The sequence below is a fragment of the Haplochromis burtoni genome, unplaced genomic scaffold (assembly GCF_018398535.1).
Source record: "Haplochromis burtoni strain Fernald_Lab_line unplaced genomic scaffold, NCSU_Asbu1 Contig_78, whole genome shotgun sequence".
Lineage (NCBI taxonomy): Eukaryota > Metazoa > Chordata > Actinopteri > Cichliformes > Cichlidae > Haplochromis > Haplochromis burtoni.
Genome location: NW_024582439.1, coordinates 1,009,439 through 1,026,824, shown reverse-complemented (window position 1 = coordinate 1,026,824; position 17,386 = coordinate 1,009,439). Strand labels below are relative to the sequence as shown.

The 17,386-nt window shown below is 38.9% G+C and overlaps 1 protein-coding gene across 8 annotated transcripts in view; it reads right to left on the bottom strand.

Annotated features, from left to right (window-relative positions):
- The window catches only part of LOC102293462 (piezo-type mechanosensitive ion channel component 2), an 89,912-nt gene that overhangs the window by 69,686 nt on the left and 2,840 nt on the right, over positions 1 to 17,386 (bottom strand). For all 8 annotated transcript variants that reach the window (XM_042222009.1, XM_042222013.1, XM_042222010.1 and 5 more), the window contains exons 2-4: positions 13,281 to 13,376; positions 7,896 to 8,021; positions 396 to 438 (exon numbers count right to left, since the gene is read on the bottom strand). In XM_042222009.1, coding sequence (XP_042077943.1) covers positions 396 to 438; positions 7,896 to 8,021; positions 13,281 to 13,376 — 265 coding nt within the window. The remainder of the gene's footprint in view (positions 1 to 395; positions 439 to 7,895; positions 8,022 to 13,280; positions 13,377 to 17,386) is intronic.

Sequence of the window (17,386 nt, the reverse complement as noted above, 5' to 3'; positions counted from 1 at the left end):
GTTTTGTCTTGTTTCCCACTTTATTGTTATTTTTTATTTGCTACATAAATAATTTTAGTAAGTAATTCCGTAATTATTACACATATAACAGAGAACACTTTTCTTAAAAGTAATGCAGTGCGCTACTTAATTACTCCCAGAGCAAGTAATTTGTTACACTACTCTTTATATTAATTTTGATTTTCGCTCTCGCTCACTAGTGTTTTTGTGCTATAAAATATAAATAAAGTATCCACATCCACTCTGTAGACTGTGCCACTGTTTTCCACCTTCAGCACATGAACTGAAATCATTTTGTAGCACAAGTGCAGGCAGAACCGATGAGTGGAATTATTATTATTATTATTAGCATCATTATTATTTATAACTCATTATTAGTTTAAATCTTATCTTACCTTTCAAAGCCAATTTGTCTTATGGATTTCTCCCATGAGGAACCTGCACACAAATATATGAAGTAATTTAGTGAGTACAGGTGAGGTGTGGCAAAGAAAAGCACCTTTAAAGTTAATAATTGTTAGATCACAGTCATTAGAAACAATTAGGAAGTTGGTTGATCAAGAAACAAATTAAACAAAATTAAAACTGAATAATTAGAAAGAAACCATTTCTATTAATGTATCCAGTGATAGCATCAGCTCATCTTTTAATTTCATACAGTGGATCGTTCGCGGTGCTCGTGTAACCTTCATGTATAAACGAGAAAATAAAAACCAAAGCCTCGTTTCCACACTTTGCATTGGTTGAAGTGTTCCTGACCATCACTCCAACACCCACAAGGAGATTTCCAGGTATTCAATTCATGAGCTCGGGAGAACGAAAGAACAGCACTCATTCGGCCTTTGTTCTACTGCCACAGAAAACACAACGTCAGTGTGACTCAACTAAATGACGTATCAGTAGTCTATCTGTTTTGTCTATTGGTAGTAATTATATGCTGAACTGAATTTAGCTCAACACAGATAAAGCAGATAAAACACTTCATCTTCATCTTATCTGCCGTGTCTCCGCTGTGCAAGCCAGCTACTGCCAGCTTGTCAAGCTAAAAAAACTGAAAACAGACATTTTTTTCACAGCAATTCTTGTTACACATTTACTACATTGAGCAAAACAAGTAAGTACAATTATCTTTCATCAGTGATCAAACTGGGCTGTAGCCTATCCCAGTTGTCTTAGGGCGAGAGGCATATATAAATATATATTTTTCTTTAAATAAAATGTCTTCCTGTTAATCAAAAAAAAAAAATCACGACAGTTATTAAGAAATTTACAAAGTAAAAAGGAAAGAAAGAAAACAAACATACACACATCTGTGAAAGGAGGGGGCTACATGACATGACCCTGACATCAAACGCTGTTTGAGACTCATCAGTCCACTTCCACTCAGTTACTCCCATCTAAAAGAGCTCACTGATGGAGGAAACAAACTAGGTTGTGTGAATGACTCATTCAGTAATAGCTAAACACCCAAAAGAACAAAAGGAAATTAGTAATTATTGTCTCTGTGGTACTAAGCAACACTGCAATTTACCATTTTATCATGTGCGGAGCAGAGAATTGAAACACCAAACAATCTATTTGCACGCTGAGAGCAAAGCTATACATAGTATTTGTTCAATTTGATGTAAAAAAAGATTCTGTGTAGCTCTCGTCAGCTTTCAGCCACGTTTCCACACAGCAGTACGGCTCTGATTCTCAGTAACTTGCATAAAACTGTGCCACACAAGCTCAGAAGAGCAGAAAGCAGAGAGCCAAACATCAACGTTAAAAGCTAAAGACACACATGTCTTTATTTGGAGTAAAAGCACCAAACCTGAGTTTAAAATCTGCAAATTCCACTGACCTGAAACATGAATCCAACAACTTGTTGGTCTGTGTCCACTGGATTTGTTAGTAACCATAACAAACCTACAAGCCAACGGTTTATCGTGGCTGTGTTTTCCTTTGGAATCTTTTTTTTTCCTCCAAAGGTCCAAAATTACTTACGCCAGCTTTAATCATGAGATTAAACAACAGTGAAAACTCCAATCAAAATGACATAAGCAAAATTAGACTTTAGAGATTTTGAGCAGCAGTTTCAGTGAATATTAAAACATCTCTAGCACCAGCTCTTCTATGCACCTTTTGTTCTTTTGCTTTTGCTCGCTGCTTTGCTGTTTGTGTCATTTACAAGTAGCTTAAGTGGTCAGGAAAGAGGGGAGCGCCAGAAACTTGCACAGTAGGAGATAAGCTCCACTCATGTTGTCCTAATTCCTAAAAATCACCCACAGAGCTTGATAGAGTTCATAGATTACTTAATGCCCTGTTTAAATCTTAAAATAGAAACCCAGTGATGCATTAAGCAAATGCAGTCAGTTTGCAACATGCAACTTCAACCCACCCCCAAAACCAAACCTACAGATGTAAGAGGAAATCCATCCTGTGTGTGAGATCATGCTCGAGGAATGTCAGAGGTAAAGCAAGGCCAGTCTGATGCATAGGCTGTCTTAGGAATACTTTCTAGTGCAGACTGAACTCAGCACGGAGACTTCTAGAAGAGAGACTTTCTGCCTGCCGAGGCGAGGCCACATTTCACCCCAGCTGGGCACCAAAAATACCTGTCCTCACACTTTATGCGAACACCATAAAACACCCATTGTACTTGCTGGGCTGTTAACCTCTCAGTGCTGCATTTCTTTGCACTCTCGCTTCTATCTCTGGGACCTAATGCCAGCTGCCCCTTTTCCACAGAGGATGGTGATAAGCACAATCGACATTTCAGCACATCATAGTTATATCAGACAATCTGAGAGTTTAGTAAGTGTTGCACATTAAGGAAACAGCAGGAAAGACATGTGTGGATACAAAAGGGAATAACAATGGGGCTTTACAAAGACCACCGCTGCACAGCCGTGTTTTTTTAGGCTGCTTAGCCCTTACAGACTGGACAAATGTCTACTGCCATCAGACAAATTGAATGCACAAATCCTTTATTATACTTAAAAAAGCTCCTTAGTGACCAGATTGCTGCTAAAAACTACCATAAAGTTTAAACAATCAAAGGAAAGTATATGGAAGTGAGTGGAGCTTGTTTTTTTTAGTCACAAACTGGCAATTTAGATCTGCAATGTATTGAACTCCACCCATCTGGAATACAAATGTTTTCAACTGTTTGTAAATGCAATGTCGAGTCAGCATGCAGGAATGACGGATGACTCCAAAGGAAGGCGTCCCCGGACTCATCTGGTGACCAGTCGCTGACCTGCTCCAACAGCTGGAGGTGTCAGCTTTTTTGGAAAGGTTTTCTCATTCATACTCAGCTTACTGCTCTAATAGCGTATTTGGCTGCGGTGAACGGAGGAAATTATATGAAGTTATCCGGGGAGAGGATAACCACCTAACTGCGAAGGAGGACTCCTTGTTTATACTCGACTGCCAAAAGGAAAAGGGTGTCAAGGAGGCTAAATGCCAGATATAGAAAATCTGAGATAAGGCTATTTCTCAGGCGGCAGAATGAGAAGACAAAGAGTAATGCCTAACTTCCTGTTGTATAGAAATAACATTAAAATATCAATATCAACAGGCTGACATTAACTTCAGGAAGTGGAAAAGCCAACAACATGTATACAAATCATCACAGTGAATCAAAATCATCGGTTTGCATATTGTGCAAGATTGGGTGCAGATTGTTTAAAAGAAGTGTGCTGCGAAATGTTGTTTTGACACGATACAAGGATGTTTTTGATCTACTCAGTGTGGTTTTTACTGAAATTCCAGTGTGAGATAAGGCAAAGCATAAATAGCCTGACTTTAGATAGCAAGAATCCATACTAAGCATGTTTAAAATACCAGGAGTGGTGTGCATTCAAGGGAGGAAGGTAAGTCATGTACACCAAATTATTTATTTATTTTCTATTATTTTTTGCACTGCTGGAGGAACAAAAGGGGGGGGGGCTTTTTGTTTTAATATATCTACTGTTCCTGCTCAAACAATTATCAAGGGTATCTATTTGAATTGACAGCCTCTATTGATTTAAATCAGTCTTAACAATTAAGTCTGATATCCTTTACTTTCTTACTTTCAGCTAATCTCAAAGATCTACAAAACAAACAATGTGCTGCCCAGTCCAAGCACTTTCTGACTTCCTCAGTGTGTCAACATCCACTACTTCTTCGAACTGAAAGCAGGATTCTTAAAACCCACTGACAAGTATTTATTTTAATTTCTTTTTTAAAAAGGCTCCACAATGTCCGACGGCAACGCACGAGCATTTAGAGACAGGATATGGACCGAGTCAGAATAAAACAGTCCGAGCACTCATTAAGGAACATGTCAACTAGAATAGCAGTGTTTCACTAATGTGTTATTAATAGTGTCTGAGTAACAATTGGCTAGCAAACAGATAAAACTAGAACATGCTAAGCTGCACACACAATATTTGATAGCAGAACCAGTTCAACTAACCACGGTCGTGGGTCGGCTGAGGCCTTTCTGTGTAATTTGCCCGTCTCTCCGGGTACTCCAGCTTCCTCCCACAAAGACTATCATGTTAGGTTAACTGGCTAAAACGTGAATGGTTTTCTGTCTCTCTGTTGGCCCTACGACAGATTGGCGACCTGTCTAGGGGGTACCTAGCCTCGTGTCCTTTTTTAGAAGCTGGGACAGACTCAAGATCCCGTGAATCCGAGCTGGATAAGCGGAATTAAATTAATAAATCGACGGAAGTTCACTTTGACTTGATTTATTATAATCAAAGATATATAAAAAAAATATATAAACAGACTTATTATTTAAAGCTGGTCATTGTGCTTTTCTGCATGTTACATATCTGTGGGTTTTTACATCGTGCTTTCTCTTGTGATTCATACATCTCTTCCAGAATTTAGTCACGCTAACTCTGGATGTCAAAGCTAAAGTGTATCTTATTTGTCTTGAGTTAATCTGCTTATGTGAGTGAATAGGTTGTCAGTTAAAATGCAGGTGATTTCTAAAAAGTCATGTATTTGTGTTCTTTACTGCAATAATCTGTATTTCTTGTGTTACAGCATAAGGTTTGGGCTACAGAAACTTTAACATCTGGCTGGTTACGCTACAGTTTTTTGTATCATGGACTCTGGGTCTTGGCCGCAGGGATTTGGGTTTATGGGTTCTTGATTCTTTTGGAGATACGAATCATGTGTTTTGAGTTTTGTATTTTTCTTATAACAACATTTCCTGGTTGGTGTCTGTTTATTCATATTCTCCGATTTCAGTTTCAAATTTAGGTTGTTCTTGGTTAGAATTTGTTTCATATTTAATTCCTTGAATTTCCTGGTATTCCCGCCTCCCTTCTATTTCCGTGTCATGCTTAATCTCTGTTGCCGTTATCTCTTCCTGTTTTATTTTAGTTATTGTTTTTCTCTGTGTCTTGTGTGATGTTTTACTTCCTTTGTCTCAGGTTCTGGATTAGTTACAGCTGTCCTCCCACCTGTTATCTCTCCCCACATTATCTGTGGTATGCATATATCGTCTGAGTCTTCTCTTGTCCTTTGTATTGTCGTCCCTCATGGCTGTGTGTCTCCCTAGCCTGATTTCCTAAAGATCCCTGGTATTCAGATACCCAGCTTCTGCTATGCAGATGTTTGGACTTTTGTATTATTGTGAGCTAACAGCATTAAAGCTGATTTTTAAGTTCACTCCTGTTTCTCAAGTCCTAGCACACAATCTGCCTTTTACACAGCAAATCCTTGACATTTACTGTCACACAACTTGCTCTGGCTAGAGAGAAAGTTGCTGTTTTCACTGTTTTTACTGGATTGTTTCATTTTTTTACACAAAATAATAATAATGAAAGTTTATTTGTATAGCACTTTCAAAGCATGCGATTCAAAGTGCTTCCACTGAATGAAAAATACAAATTTATATAAAATAACTGGACAGAATTTATGGTGTCACTCCAGGGTTTGATCTGCCAAAAAACTGGAGCCCCGGAGACTTTAGGAATAAGGACTTCCTTGACAGAATATTTAGTCTACCCTCTCTGAGAGGTGTCGTGTGTTTTTGCCTGAGGCGATAAGGTTCGTTCTACCTTGTGAGTTGGCCGTTTCTCGGCGGAGAAAACCGAGCCGCTTCCATTAGAGAGAACAAGTCATTATAACATAAGGTCAGGGTCTGTCCCGTCTAGACACGTTCATATTTTACAGTTTGATACAGAGTTTCATGAGAAACCCAAAGCCAGCTATTAACACCTTCCCAACACTGAGTCAGGAACTTACAATGTTTGCTTTACTGGCACCAAGGATCCTTTTTCTCTGCATTGCCATATGGCACAAAGAAGCTAATTACACTGAGAAATGTGTCGGATCCATAAATCTTCATGATGTGACAAAATGCAATAAGAATGAAGGTATCTCAAAAAAAAAAAAAACCTGAATTACTATTCAGAGTGAAGTGTGATCTCTCCTGCAAATGGTGCATGTCTTCACTTAGTGTTTTGGATGGAAATCTTGCCTCAGGCTGTGAAAAAGCTACAACTTTCTCTGGCGATATACAACTTTGTGACCTTGCATCAGGGGCTGGTCAGAGTGCAGGTATACAAGGGCACGTGAGACTGATGGGACACACGTGTGCACATAGTCGGTCATGAACAGGAAGAGAATCCGCCTTATCTGGTCTTTCCCACCCCCCAAAAAACATCCGTTCTGTGCAAGTAAATCATGGTTAATGTCTTTACAGTCAGGTTTAGCCTCATTTATATTTCTGCTGTACGCAATAACTCCAGCAGCTACGTGCAGCTGCTGGAGCACAGAGGCTACATCACAGCTCGTATGTGTACACCTCTTTAAAAGGTGTAATCAGACACTGGAGCTATTTTGGCTATGTGGGAATGAAAAAAGTCCATGATTGATCAGAGAGAACGGCTTTATGTTCTCTAGGCCTGCGACTGAGTTCCTAAAAACTCTTCAGATACAAACATTTGATTCAACTTGACATCTTAGGCTTATTAAATTCAAATTATTTGAAAGTAATGCAGGTAATTTGCATTTTTAAAGCAGGCTGGACATCTTTTCAACGTGCATGATTTAAAACACGGTATTTGTGGTAATCTCAGAAAATAAATATTTACAGGGTAAATAATCAAAGTGCAACATGACCAAATTAAGCCAAATCTACCATTAGGTTACCCACACAAGTGTAAACCAGGGTTAAGCTCTTACAGGTTAGAAAAAGATGGTGTTTTTGTTTAAGATAAGATAAGATAAGATAACCTTTATTAGTCCCACACGTGGGAAATTTGTTTTGTCACAGCAGGAAGTGGACAGTGCAAAAGTTATGAGGCAAAAATTAGGATACAATAAGAATAAATACAGTACATTTACCATATTTGATTTCCCAGTGAATACAACCAAAGCAATAAGTTCCCTGCAAAAGACATTTGATCCAATAAAAATATGATTTTATAGAAAAATACCCTTAAATGCTCTGCCAGTGCCAATGTCTTAACCCAGAGGTAAGCTGCCGACCTCTGCCCTATCCAGATCTACACCAGAAATTAATGAGCTCTACTTTTACCCATACTCCACCGCTCTACCAAGTTTCATAAACTCCACCTTGCTAGTTTTCATGTAATCGTGCAAAGAAACAAACTGCAACGGTCACATACCTCTGCCTTGACTCACAGTTTGGCAGAAAATGATTTTAAAGGGTTTAATTCAGCTTTATTAGTCTATCCCCTTTTCTAAAAACGAATAAGGTGCTTCCTGCATGTCTTTTTTAAATGTTTCCAGAAGGCAAGAACAACAGAAGACCACTCAATCAATAAACTCCATTCCCGCTTCTTGGATTCTTGACCCGTGAGGGATTTTTTTGATTTCTGTATACAGAATAAACGTCGCTACTCTTAGAGAGTTTACTACAATGGCTGCAGTGTACTCACAGTTGAAGTTGGAGGCGATGGAGTTCCCGGCCACGAGGCTGTGGATGGTAATCTGATAGATGATGTGGAGTAGCAGGAAGGACATACTGGTGAAGCAGAGCGACTGGAGGAGACGCCCTGTGTGGCCTAACAGAGGAGAACAGCTACAGTGAGTTCAACACAGCTCAATTTAAAGATTCCCACATGTTCATTCATCCACTGAAACACAGAAAAGTCTATGCGCTGGTTTGCTTGTGTAGATACTGAGAACTTTATCAAACACAAAAGTGAAATTTTGCTTCTTTTTGAGTTTGAGTGACATATTTAAAAAGTGCCATTTCGTGTAGTTTTCTTAGGACTTCAGTTTAGGACTGAATGGATTTGAAAACAGACAGCTGTTTCTCATAGAAAAAGTCAGTGCCTGGAGTCTGGAGCTGTTTTGAATAAATTGGTAAAGAAGGTGAGGGTGACTGGGACAGCACCCAGGAGGGATTTTCAGTGGATCACAATACATATCCTGGTCAAGAGCTGGTAACGTTACTATTGAGCAAAGCTAATTTCTACTGACAAGTCAAATAAACGTTTTGGTGGACCACAGGACCTCTAAGTCGATAAGTTACCGTCTATAAGTTTTTGGACTTAATTCTGCTCTTCAGCTTCAGTGTCTGTTGGTGTTCACAGTTAAGGACTTGGCTGTTGGAGGCCATGAACATGAAGGTGTTGACTGTGAAGAATACAGCTGTCGGTGGACATGACTGATCCTGGGAGGGTGGAAGAGATCGGGCAGGGGAGCTGCCACAGCTGTTCAACACATGGCCACTTTATGGTGCACCTACAGGTATTTGGGATAATTTCAGGAGCTGTTATGGTCAAAATTCTCAGCAGCAGGTTTCCCACTAATTATGAAAATAAAAATCTTGATCGAGAGAAGGCAAATGAAGCGGGATCAGGCTCTCGTTCTTTGATTAATAAATAACAGTAATGTCTTGTGCTGGGCTATCAACAATGTTTTATCAAATAGTTTTGCTTATCTGCACAGTTTGGTTCTTCGCTGGGCAACATCCCCATCTCATTAAATTTACTGCATCCTTGTGGGGGAATGCACAGCAGTTTTACTACAGTGGGGTAATATCCTGGCTGAGGTGAGGCGCTACTGCTGAGCCTCGGGCCGCTGAGGGCTAACCTTATCAAACGTGTGCAACAACACATCACGTTGGACTTCTTGCAGTAAATGTTGAAGTAAAAACAATTTGTGTTAATTTCCCTTTGCAATTCCCAATGCTTTCACAATGGGGGAAAAGAATGCTTGTAAATGCGAGGTATGAGGAGTTTTTGCGAGCTTCTGCATCCAAACTGGTACTAAGGCTCGGGACATTGCAACTGGTTTGGCTTTACCCCCTGTTTTTCCTATTTGTAATAGAACATTTTTGCTGCCTGACGGCCATCTGACTTGTTTGCCAATGCTCATCTTGAAAAAGTAATCTGCGTCACTTTTTCAGTTTCAAAATTCTGTCCCAAGAGCACTTTTCCCCCCCCTTTCAAAACAGAGGCCATTGTTTGGTTTTAACGGTTCCTTCTTTTTCCTAAACAGTCAAAGAACTTCATCCATCTGACAGCGTTAAGACCTGACAAAACACGCTGTCCTGCCAAATCACAGTTTCAGAAAAGCCTAATTAAGTCTTTTAAAGACCAGTTCAATTTATGGGGAAGCCTGCTGTCCGACTTAGCAATAAGAGAAAAAGCATCTCAGGTCGTTAAAAAGCATGAAAGCATGACAAAGACTAAAAAGAAAAAAAGCCAAATTAGAAGTCTGCAAGCTAAAACATAAACCTGATAACCATATAACCCATAACATCAAATATTTATGTGAAGTCATGTAAGACGGCTAAAAGACTTCCGGTCGTGTCACTACAGATTTCACAAAGCTTGTAACACCTACTGCGAAAGCTCTCGCAATGCTTGTTGCTCTTTTAAAAGCAACAGCTTAGATTTTGTTCACCTCCACTGGGAATGCCTTCAAAGGTACATTGAGCTAAATACTGCAATTACAGCATTAGAGAGTAAAACACAAAAACAACAACAACAAGTTGCATAAAATATTGTCTCTGTGCTCACGTATCCTCGGGCACACAGCCGCGCTGCAGCTTTTCAAAGCAAAACGCACCTAATGAATTATTCATGTCAAACATTCGTTTTAAATTAACTTAACAGATTTAACTGCTGCATGTCCTCGAAGATGAAAAGACTGAATGAAACAGACCATCAAAACAAAGCAGTGAATTTAGCTCAATCTATTTACCTAATTCCCTCTAAAATGATTTTGAACATGTGAGTCTTTACTGCAAAATAAGATGCTTTTTATAAGTTTGTGCTGCCTGTGTCTAATTGGTGCTTAGTGTCAAAAGCTGATTTTTAACATATGAATTAACAGGAATGTTACTAGAAATTAGGAAATTATCTGGTAACAACATAAACAGAGATCAAATGAATTTGATTAAATGTTTCCATGGTGATTATTTTAAGCCAATGTGCATCTTAAAGGTACTGAATTGGACTGTACATGGTAGAAATATGAGACGCCTCTCCCCTTCAACTCTCTAAACAATATCTACCTACAATCAGCTGTTTGTGCAATGACAACATCGTAATTGTTCCAGCTGTTTTGTACACTGTATATTATCCTGTTATTAAAGTCCTCCTGCCATAACTTCCTCATAGTGAGCCTGTCAGCCTGCAGCCCCCTCCCTGATGACAGACAGCTGAGGCAGACAGATGGGACGCATGTCCTGGCGGGTTGCACTGGAAGGATATCTCATACTTTCTGACGCCGATGACTTCACTCCTCTCCTGTTTTGGATACTCTGACAATGCGCGGTGAAAGGTCACATAAACATAAGCTACTAAAAATTTAATCCACTTTCCTTTAAGGGTAAACAAAAGAACTGGCATTTTGTCAGGGTGGCGGCCTACCAACATTTTTTAATAGTAGTTTGAATGACCTTTTAATCAGCACGTCATCGCCCCTTGTCACATAGGTGTGACGTTGTGACATCTATACGTTTTTGTGGATTGGTTCTTTTAGTTTGCAGCTACAAAAAATTTCTACTACGAAGTAAGAAAAACTGAATTGTTTCAATGGGTCTGAAGACTTTTTTTATTTTAGGTTATATAAGAGCTTTTTATAAGTGACAGATTTTTTAGCAGCTGGTAATTATGCCTGGAAATGCCTCTCTAGGGAAACTCGAACTTACTGCTCAGGACTGCAGAAATAATTAACATTGATTGATTATAAGAAAAGAAAACATACCAATTATTGTTAATAATCAAATCAAACAACAATAAAATACATTTACATTTATTCTAGTATTTATTTCTTTTTCAGTGCTTATTATTAGTATTTTTTTTATACCAGAGTGAAGTTGTTTGCACTCTAAACCTGTTGAATATGTTCTGAAGTTCATAAAATCTGAATTTGAGAAGTTAACCAATGGCAGCAACAATCCTCCAGCTTAAATGATCCTCAGTTGGTACTGCGCGCCAAGAAAATACCCCCCCCCCCACCATTACACCAGCAGCAGCAGCCTGAACTGCTGATACGAGGCAGGGTGGAGCAACGCTTTAATGGTGTTCGCACCAAATTCTGACAGTCGAAGCAGAAAGACTGACTCATCAGACAAGGCAACAGTTTTCCAAACTTTTATTGTATAATTTTGGTGAGCACGTGCGAAATGCATCCTCTCCGGGTTGCTGCCATGTGACTGGCTAATCAGATTTGTGTTAATGAGCACTTGGTGAGTTGTACCTAATGAACTGGCCAGTTCCATCCCTCAATTGGGAAATTACCTGGGTGAAGATTAGTCTTTTGGGTTTGGTACTTTTGACAAAAGTGAGTTGTTTAGACATTAAATGTGAATAATCAGATGTAAAATTAAATCTTAATTTCAGCCTTATTAGTAACAGGAATACTTTGTATATTTTTTTGTTTTTTGAAGCATGCAGTTTAAGAATATTTATAGAGAATATAGATATTAAAACACCCATTAAGGCAGGAAAATAAAAACGTAACAACAATAATGTCCGTCAGTCTAATTCACCTATAACAGTGTTTATGTGATTTTTGGGGGCAATTTTACTTTGGCCAGTGTTTGCAAAAGCTAGACAAAAAAAATCAGTTACACAAATAGTAACAGCATTATTGTGAGTATTGTTGACACATTATCGATATATTATTTTTTAAATATCATTATTATTATCCTTAATGTATATCCTGTCATGACTGTTGAACGACTCTTGAAATCAGCAGCTATCAGCTTCATGAGCGTTCAGCTTTACTAGAAGTCTCTTTAACTATTGATGAGACTGTAAGTGGTCCACTTTCTCCTCTCCCGCACCTCCTCGCTTTCTCTTCCTCCTTTACTTCCTGATTGTTATTTCAGCTGGAGACGAGCAGAGACGAATCTCGGACTGGACGTCGCTCCCTCAGACAAAATAGGTTTATGTATTATTAAACACTACATGTGGTCTCCTGCAGAAGCCTGTATTATTAGAGGTCTGGGAGGTGTGCTGTTTAGTGTTTTGTGGTGGATGAAGTGCATAAAAGCGAGGCTTAAATCCCACATTCATCACCCGTAAGGAGAACAGTCACCTCAGTCACTTCTCATAAACCGCAGAGGTCCACCGTGATTCATATTTCTTCAGAGGATGAATGGATTCTAAATAGCTGTCAGAAGATCATATGGAAGCTTGTTTACCGGCTGTATACTTCCTGCATTTTTATCTAAACCAAAACACCAGAAAGGTTAAAGGTCACCTCCACCTTCAAATTGGATGAATTAATGAACATCACAGACGCACGCAGATCGTGATGTTATGGCCTGGAGAGAGAAACTTCTCAGTTTCTGTTCTTCAAATAAAATGGTTAGCCATTGTCAAAACCAGTCCTCATCCCAAGTTTCTTTTTCTTTTCTTCTCTAAGAGATATTTTACAAGCTCTTTTGTGTTTGTCTTCTCGACAGAACAACTCATGTATTTAGTTTTGTATCATTTATATGGGTATTATATGAGCAAATAAACTAAACCTGAGCGTAAAATGGCAATTTTCATGAAGAGCTCCTTAGATGTGGTCCTAATGGATCACATCTTTCTATCTCAGAGCTGGCCGGTTGCAGATCATTTTTATTATTACAGATGGACTCATGCCTGCGCTAACCAATATTACCTTTCATGGACTGAGCTATGTGCCAAATCCATGCTCATCTTAAGGAAATTCAACTCTCCTGCAGAAGGGCTGGTTTGTATTATAGAGAACAACAAGTCAATTCAAACTCTGGGAAACAGTCAAGATTCTTAGGGTGATGGCAAAGCCACTGAAACTACACAGCTTCAGAGGGGCACTGTAGAGCTTACCTTGCATTGTTGTGCTTGTAGGCTCTGGGAAGAGTGGAATAAGCAGGAGATAGATGAGGTAGACGAAGGACAGGACATTGTACCTGAACAGGCAAGCTGCAGAGACAAAGACAGAAAATCGACCAGCTCAGTAATGTGTTTACAGTTTCGTTTGCATTACATAATGTGTAGGAGTAAATAACGTGCAGACACTGGCAGCAGTCAGATCGTCACTGAACAGATACTTGAGACAAACATGTGGTGAAAATCATTAAAATGTTCCTGCTGGCTCAAAGTAGTAAAACATCAAACGTTCCTCTAACTAAACTTCACACTCACAACCCTCATTATCTGTTCATCTGGCCCGCATCACTAAACCAGCCTGTGCTTAAGTCAGTCAATGAACTGGCATTTGTTTTGAAGAACAGTAAAGACCTGATAGTCCTCGGATGTGAAGAGGGACAATTAGCTGACTGAGCAGCCTGCGGTTATATCTGCCTCCATGCCGTAAAATGCCTCACTAAGCGCAGCTTCATATCACATGTGCTGATTTCAGAGTTTTGCAGGGACGTTATTGAAACCAGATCATTTTTTAGGATTAAACTCTACAAAATGAAATCTTTGAATGTTTTGCAGCAGTGCGGCGAGCGTCATGCACCAGATGCCCTTAAAATACTCGATGTACCTCAGAGATTTCAAAACAGGAAAATAACGTCTGGTTGCCAAAACTTTAAATGAATCACAGCCATGTGGCTGGAGCATGAAGAGTGTGTAATCCCATGACAAAAGTCTGAAAGTACAGTGTTTGATTTTTAACCAAAACACAAAATGAAGGTTAATTAATTCTGCTGTAAAATTATTACAGTTTTTTTTTTTATTCCAGCTCCAATTTCATGTCATTTATCTTTTAACAAAAGTTTACATCAGGACAGAATGAAAGACCAGGGCTGGCTTTTGTTCAGTTTATTGTGTCAGTAAAACAAATAAATGTGAAGCTGTTAGCTACTTTTTAGCCCTTTAGCGCTTCAACGGTAATTACTTGGCAACTACTGAAAATGAATCGACTGTTTTGGCGAAACGTTCACTGGTTGCAGTTTCTCAAATATTCAGATTTTCCCCATTTTTCACCTACCAAAGAAATGAGGTGTTTATCACTGGCTTACACATTTTCCCTTTCACAATAATATGAATTAATTTACGATAAAAAATACAACCTGCAGTCACGCTTCCACTATGAATTTAGTCAAACCTCAGAACACTGTTTCAGTATTTAGGATGTAAAACCACACATTACACTGGCTTATGTAACACCTTCCCAGCATTACACACACAAACACATACTTACGCCCCATCCAGGCACATGAAGAAGGTCCTTTTGGTTTCATGATGTCTTAAAAAGCTTGAGTGCAAACATGACTTCCAAAAACCATTAATTGATGTATTGATCCATGATGCTCCTCATTTCCTGAAGCAGGCTGACCATCTGCACTGACAAGTTCATTTTTTAACTATTTAAGCAGCTCTGCTGTCTAAATAAAGTGACTCACACTCCCAGATGTGTATACTCTCTGCTCGGTTACTCTGCTCTGTGACATCTGCTTAATATTTCAAGTTTTTCTTAGTTTGTGCAAAACGAATGTAATAAACTGCATAGCTACTTATATTTTGTTGAACCTTTTTAGGTCAGGGGAAGGGAGTCAGGGAAGAAAGTACACAGTGACTTAGTATAAAATGTGGACACACAGTCTGACCTCCTAAGTTTCTCATTGCGGTTATATCAACAAGCTCAGAGTTTACAACCTGGTCGGCCGCACGAGTTATCGTCTCAGTCACAGACATCGGCAGCTACTGCTCTTGAACTACTGAAAAATTACATTTAAATGCTGAAAATGGTGCTTTTATTTATCTTTGCACGCTCAATGGACCCATTCATCGACATTTGACTTGGCTCTGACTTTTCCCTTGCTGAAGCTGTGAAGTAAGAGCACCTTCAGGTTTTCTCAGTGCTCAGATGCAGACCAGCGAAAACTAACAAAAGTTAATAAAAGTTGTTGGGGCTGTCATCTTTGGGCAAATTGCAAACAGCTGGGATTAGTTTCAAGTACGCATGAATGCTTGGTCTGCCACATGCTAAAATCACAAATATAATGACATAAATAGAGCACTATCATTATTGATCTTTTTTCTTTTCTTTTTCAAAGCTTTTTAGCAAGTAGGCGAGGGTTTTTCAGCCTAAGCCTCTCAGGTGATTGAGGAGGGAATGACTCACAATCTATCATTTTTCATCTTACACTGTTTTAATCCACCCACTTGAAGTTTTATCCACATTAAATGTGGCATTAAACACTTTCTAAACCTGCAAATTTTCATGCTAACCCCATTAATCGTCTGCTCTGAGCTTTAAGTCTAAATTGGTCTCTAACCATATTTGATGTACAGATAATCCAAATGTATCTATATGGCTCTGCTCCCACTGCTAGCCTGCAGACACTTGACCGCAGCCTTCCTGACCATTTGCCTTTGCTGCATGACTCACCATCAGACGATTTTAACACAGGGAATGAAAATAAACTGCCCTTCTTTTAAGACAAACCGGTTAATGCAAAAATCCCCATTCACGGTTGAATCGGGCTTTTGTCTCTTCCAGTTAAACCTACTATTACAAACACACAAAGCCTAAACACAGGCGAGCCAAACCAGAATTTTGCAACCAACTAATTTCACAGTTTTAGGCCTCATAAGTGATGAAACGTGGCAGGAGATAAGACTGCGCAGTGCCAAGCGAAGCCAAGCACTGGGAGATAAAGGAGTAAAATGAAACCGTTCAGAAGAAAATCATGAACGAGATACCACATCAGCTGTTTTCATCTGAGCATGAAACTAAGAACTTGTGTCTATTATGATACCATGAAAGATATCCACAATGTCCTTGTACTACTTTCCAGATAAAATATGTTCAGAGAGCAAACGATTAATCTGGGCTTCAAACTAACAGCGATCTTTATTATTAAACAACATTTTATTTCCTTCACTATTTGTTTGACCTGTTGGCAAATTGTGATGGGTCAAAGCTTTAACAGTTTAAAGTGATAACTTTACTGTAGATGGATTCTTTATTTTCTCAGCTCAAACCCAAATATGTTCCATTTACTATCAGAGAAAATAAGGATATCATCTGTTTAGTTTAGTGTCAGATATTCTCATATGAGAAGCAGAGAAGGTTTTGTCATTTAAAAATGATTTGAGTGACTGGACGAACACAAACACACAGGTTGCTGCAATGTTAGAGTTTTACCTGCATATTGCTGCCCTCTTTTAATATAAATTTAACTGCTTCAGACTTTGAGCAAAGCACCAAGAACATCTGAACTTCATGCAGTCAGCTTTTTTTTTCTATCATATCTGATATTTTTTATTTGGGTGATCAATTTAAAAACTATTTTAAACTCAAACATTCATACACTGAACTATCGTGCAGAGTTCAATTGCAGAAGAATTTGCCTGATGTCTGATTCCTTTCTCTTTAATGGTTTCTGATAATAATAAAATTATTGCTTAATTCTCTCCAGCCTGTTTTTACCCATGAGAGAAAGCATTAATCTGTCTTTGCTTTCCACAAAGAATTTGCTCTGTATCTGGGATTTCACCTTATTTGGGCAATCTTCTAACTAAACATTTTATTTTTAAGAATATTATAGTTTTGAAATTGATGTTTAGCCTAAACAGAACACTTTTTGCCATCTTGTCAAAGACTCTTAGTCAACATATCTGATGAAACAGCAGAGCATCTTCATATCAAAATACCACCTAAAGCATTGTGTTCTAGCGATGGCCACTGCAGCATCTGCAAACTGCACAACCCAGCTGACTAGCTGCTCCCTCTTTACGGTCACACCGCAGGTTCGATATCAGATCAGACATTTGGAAAAGTGCGTGCTCACAATTAAGTCCGCACTCCAAACTCTGCCAGTAAACACATAAACAGCAGCCTGTTTGATCAGCAAAACTCGAGCTGTGTGCAGATGTGTGTGTTTGTTTGTGTATGTGTGTGTGTGTGTGTGTGTGTGTGTGTGTGTGTGTGGTGGTGGGTGTGTGTGTGTGTGTGTGTGTGTGTGTGTGTGTGTGTG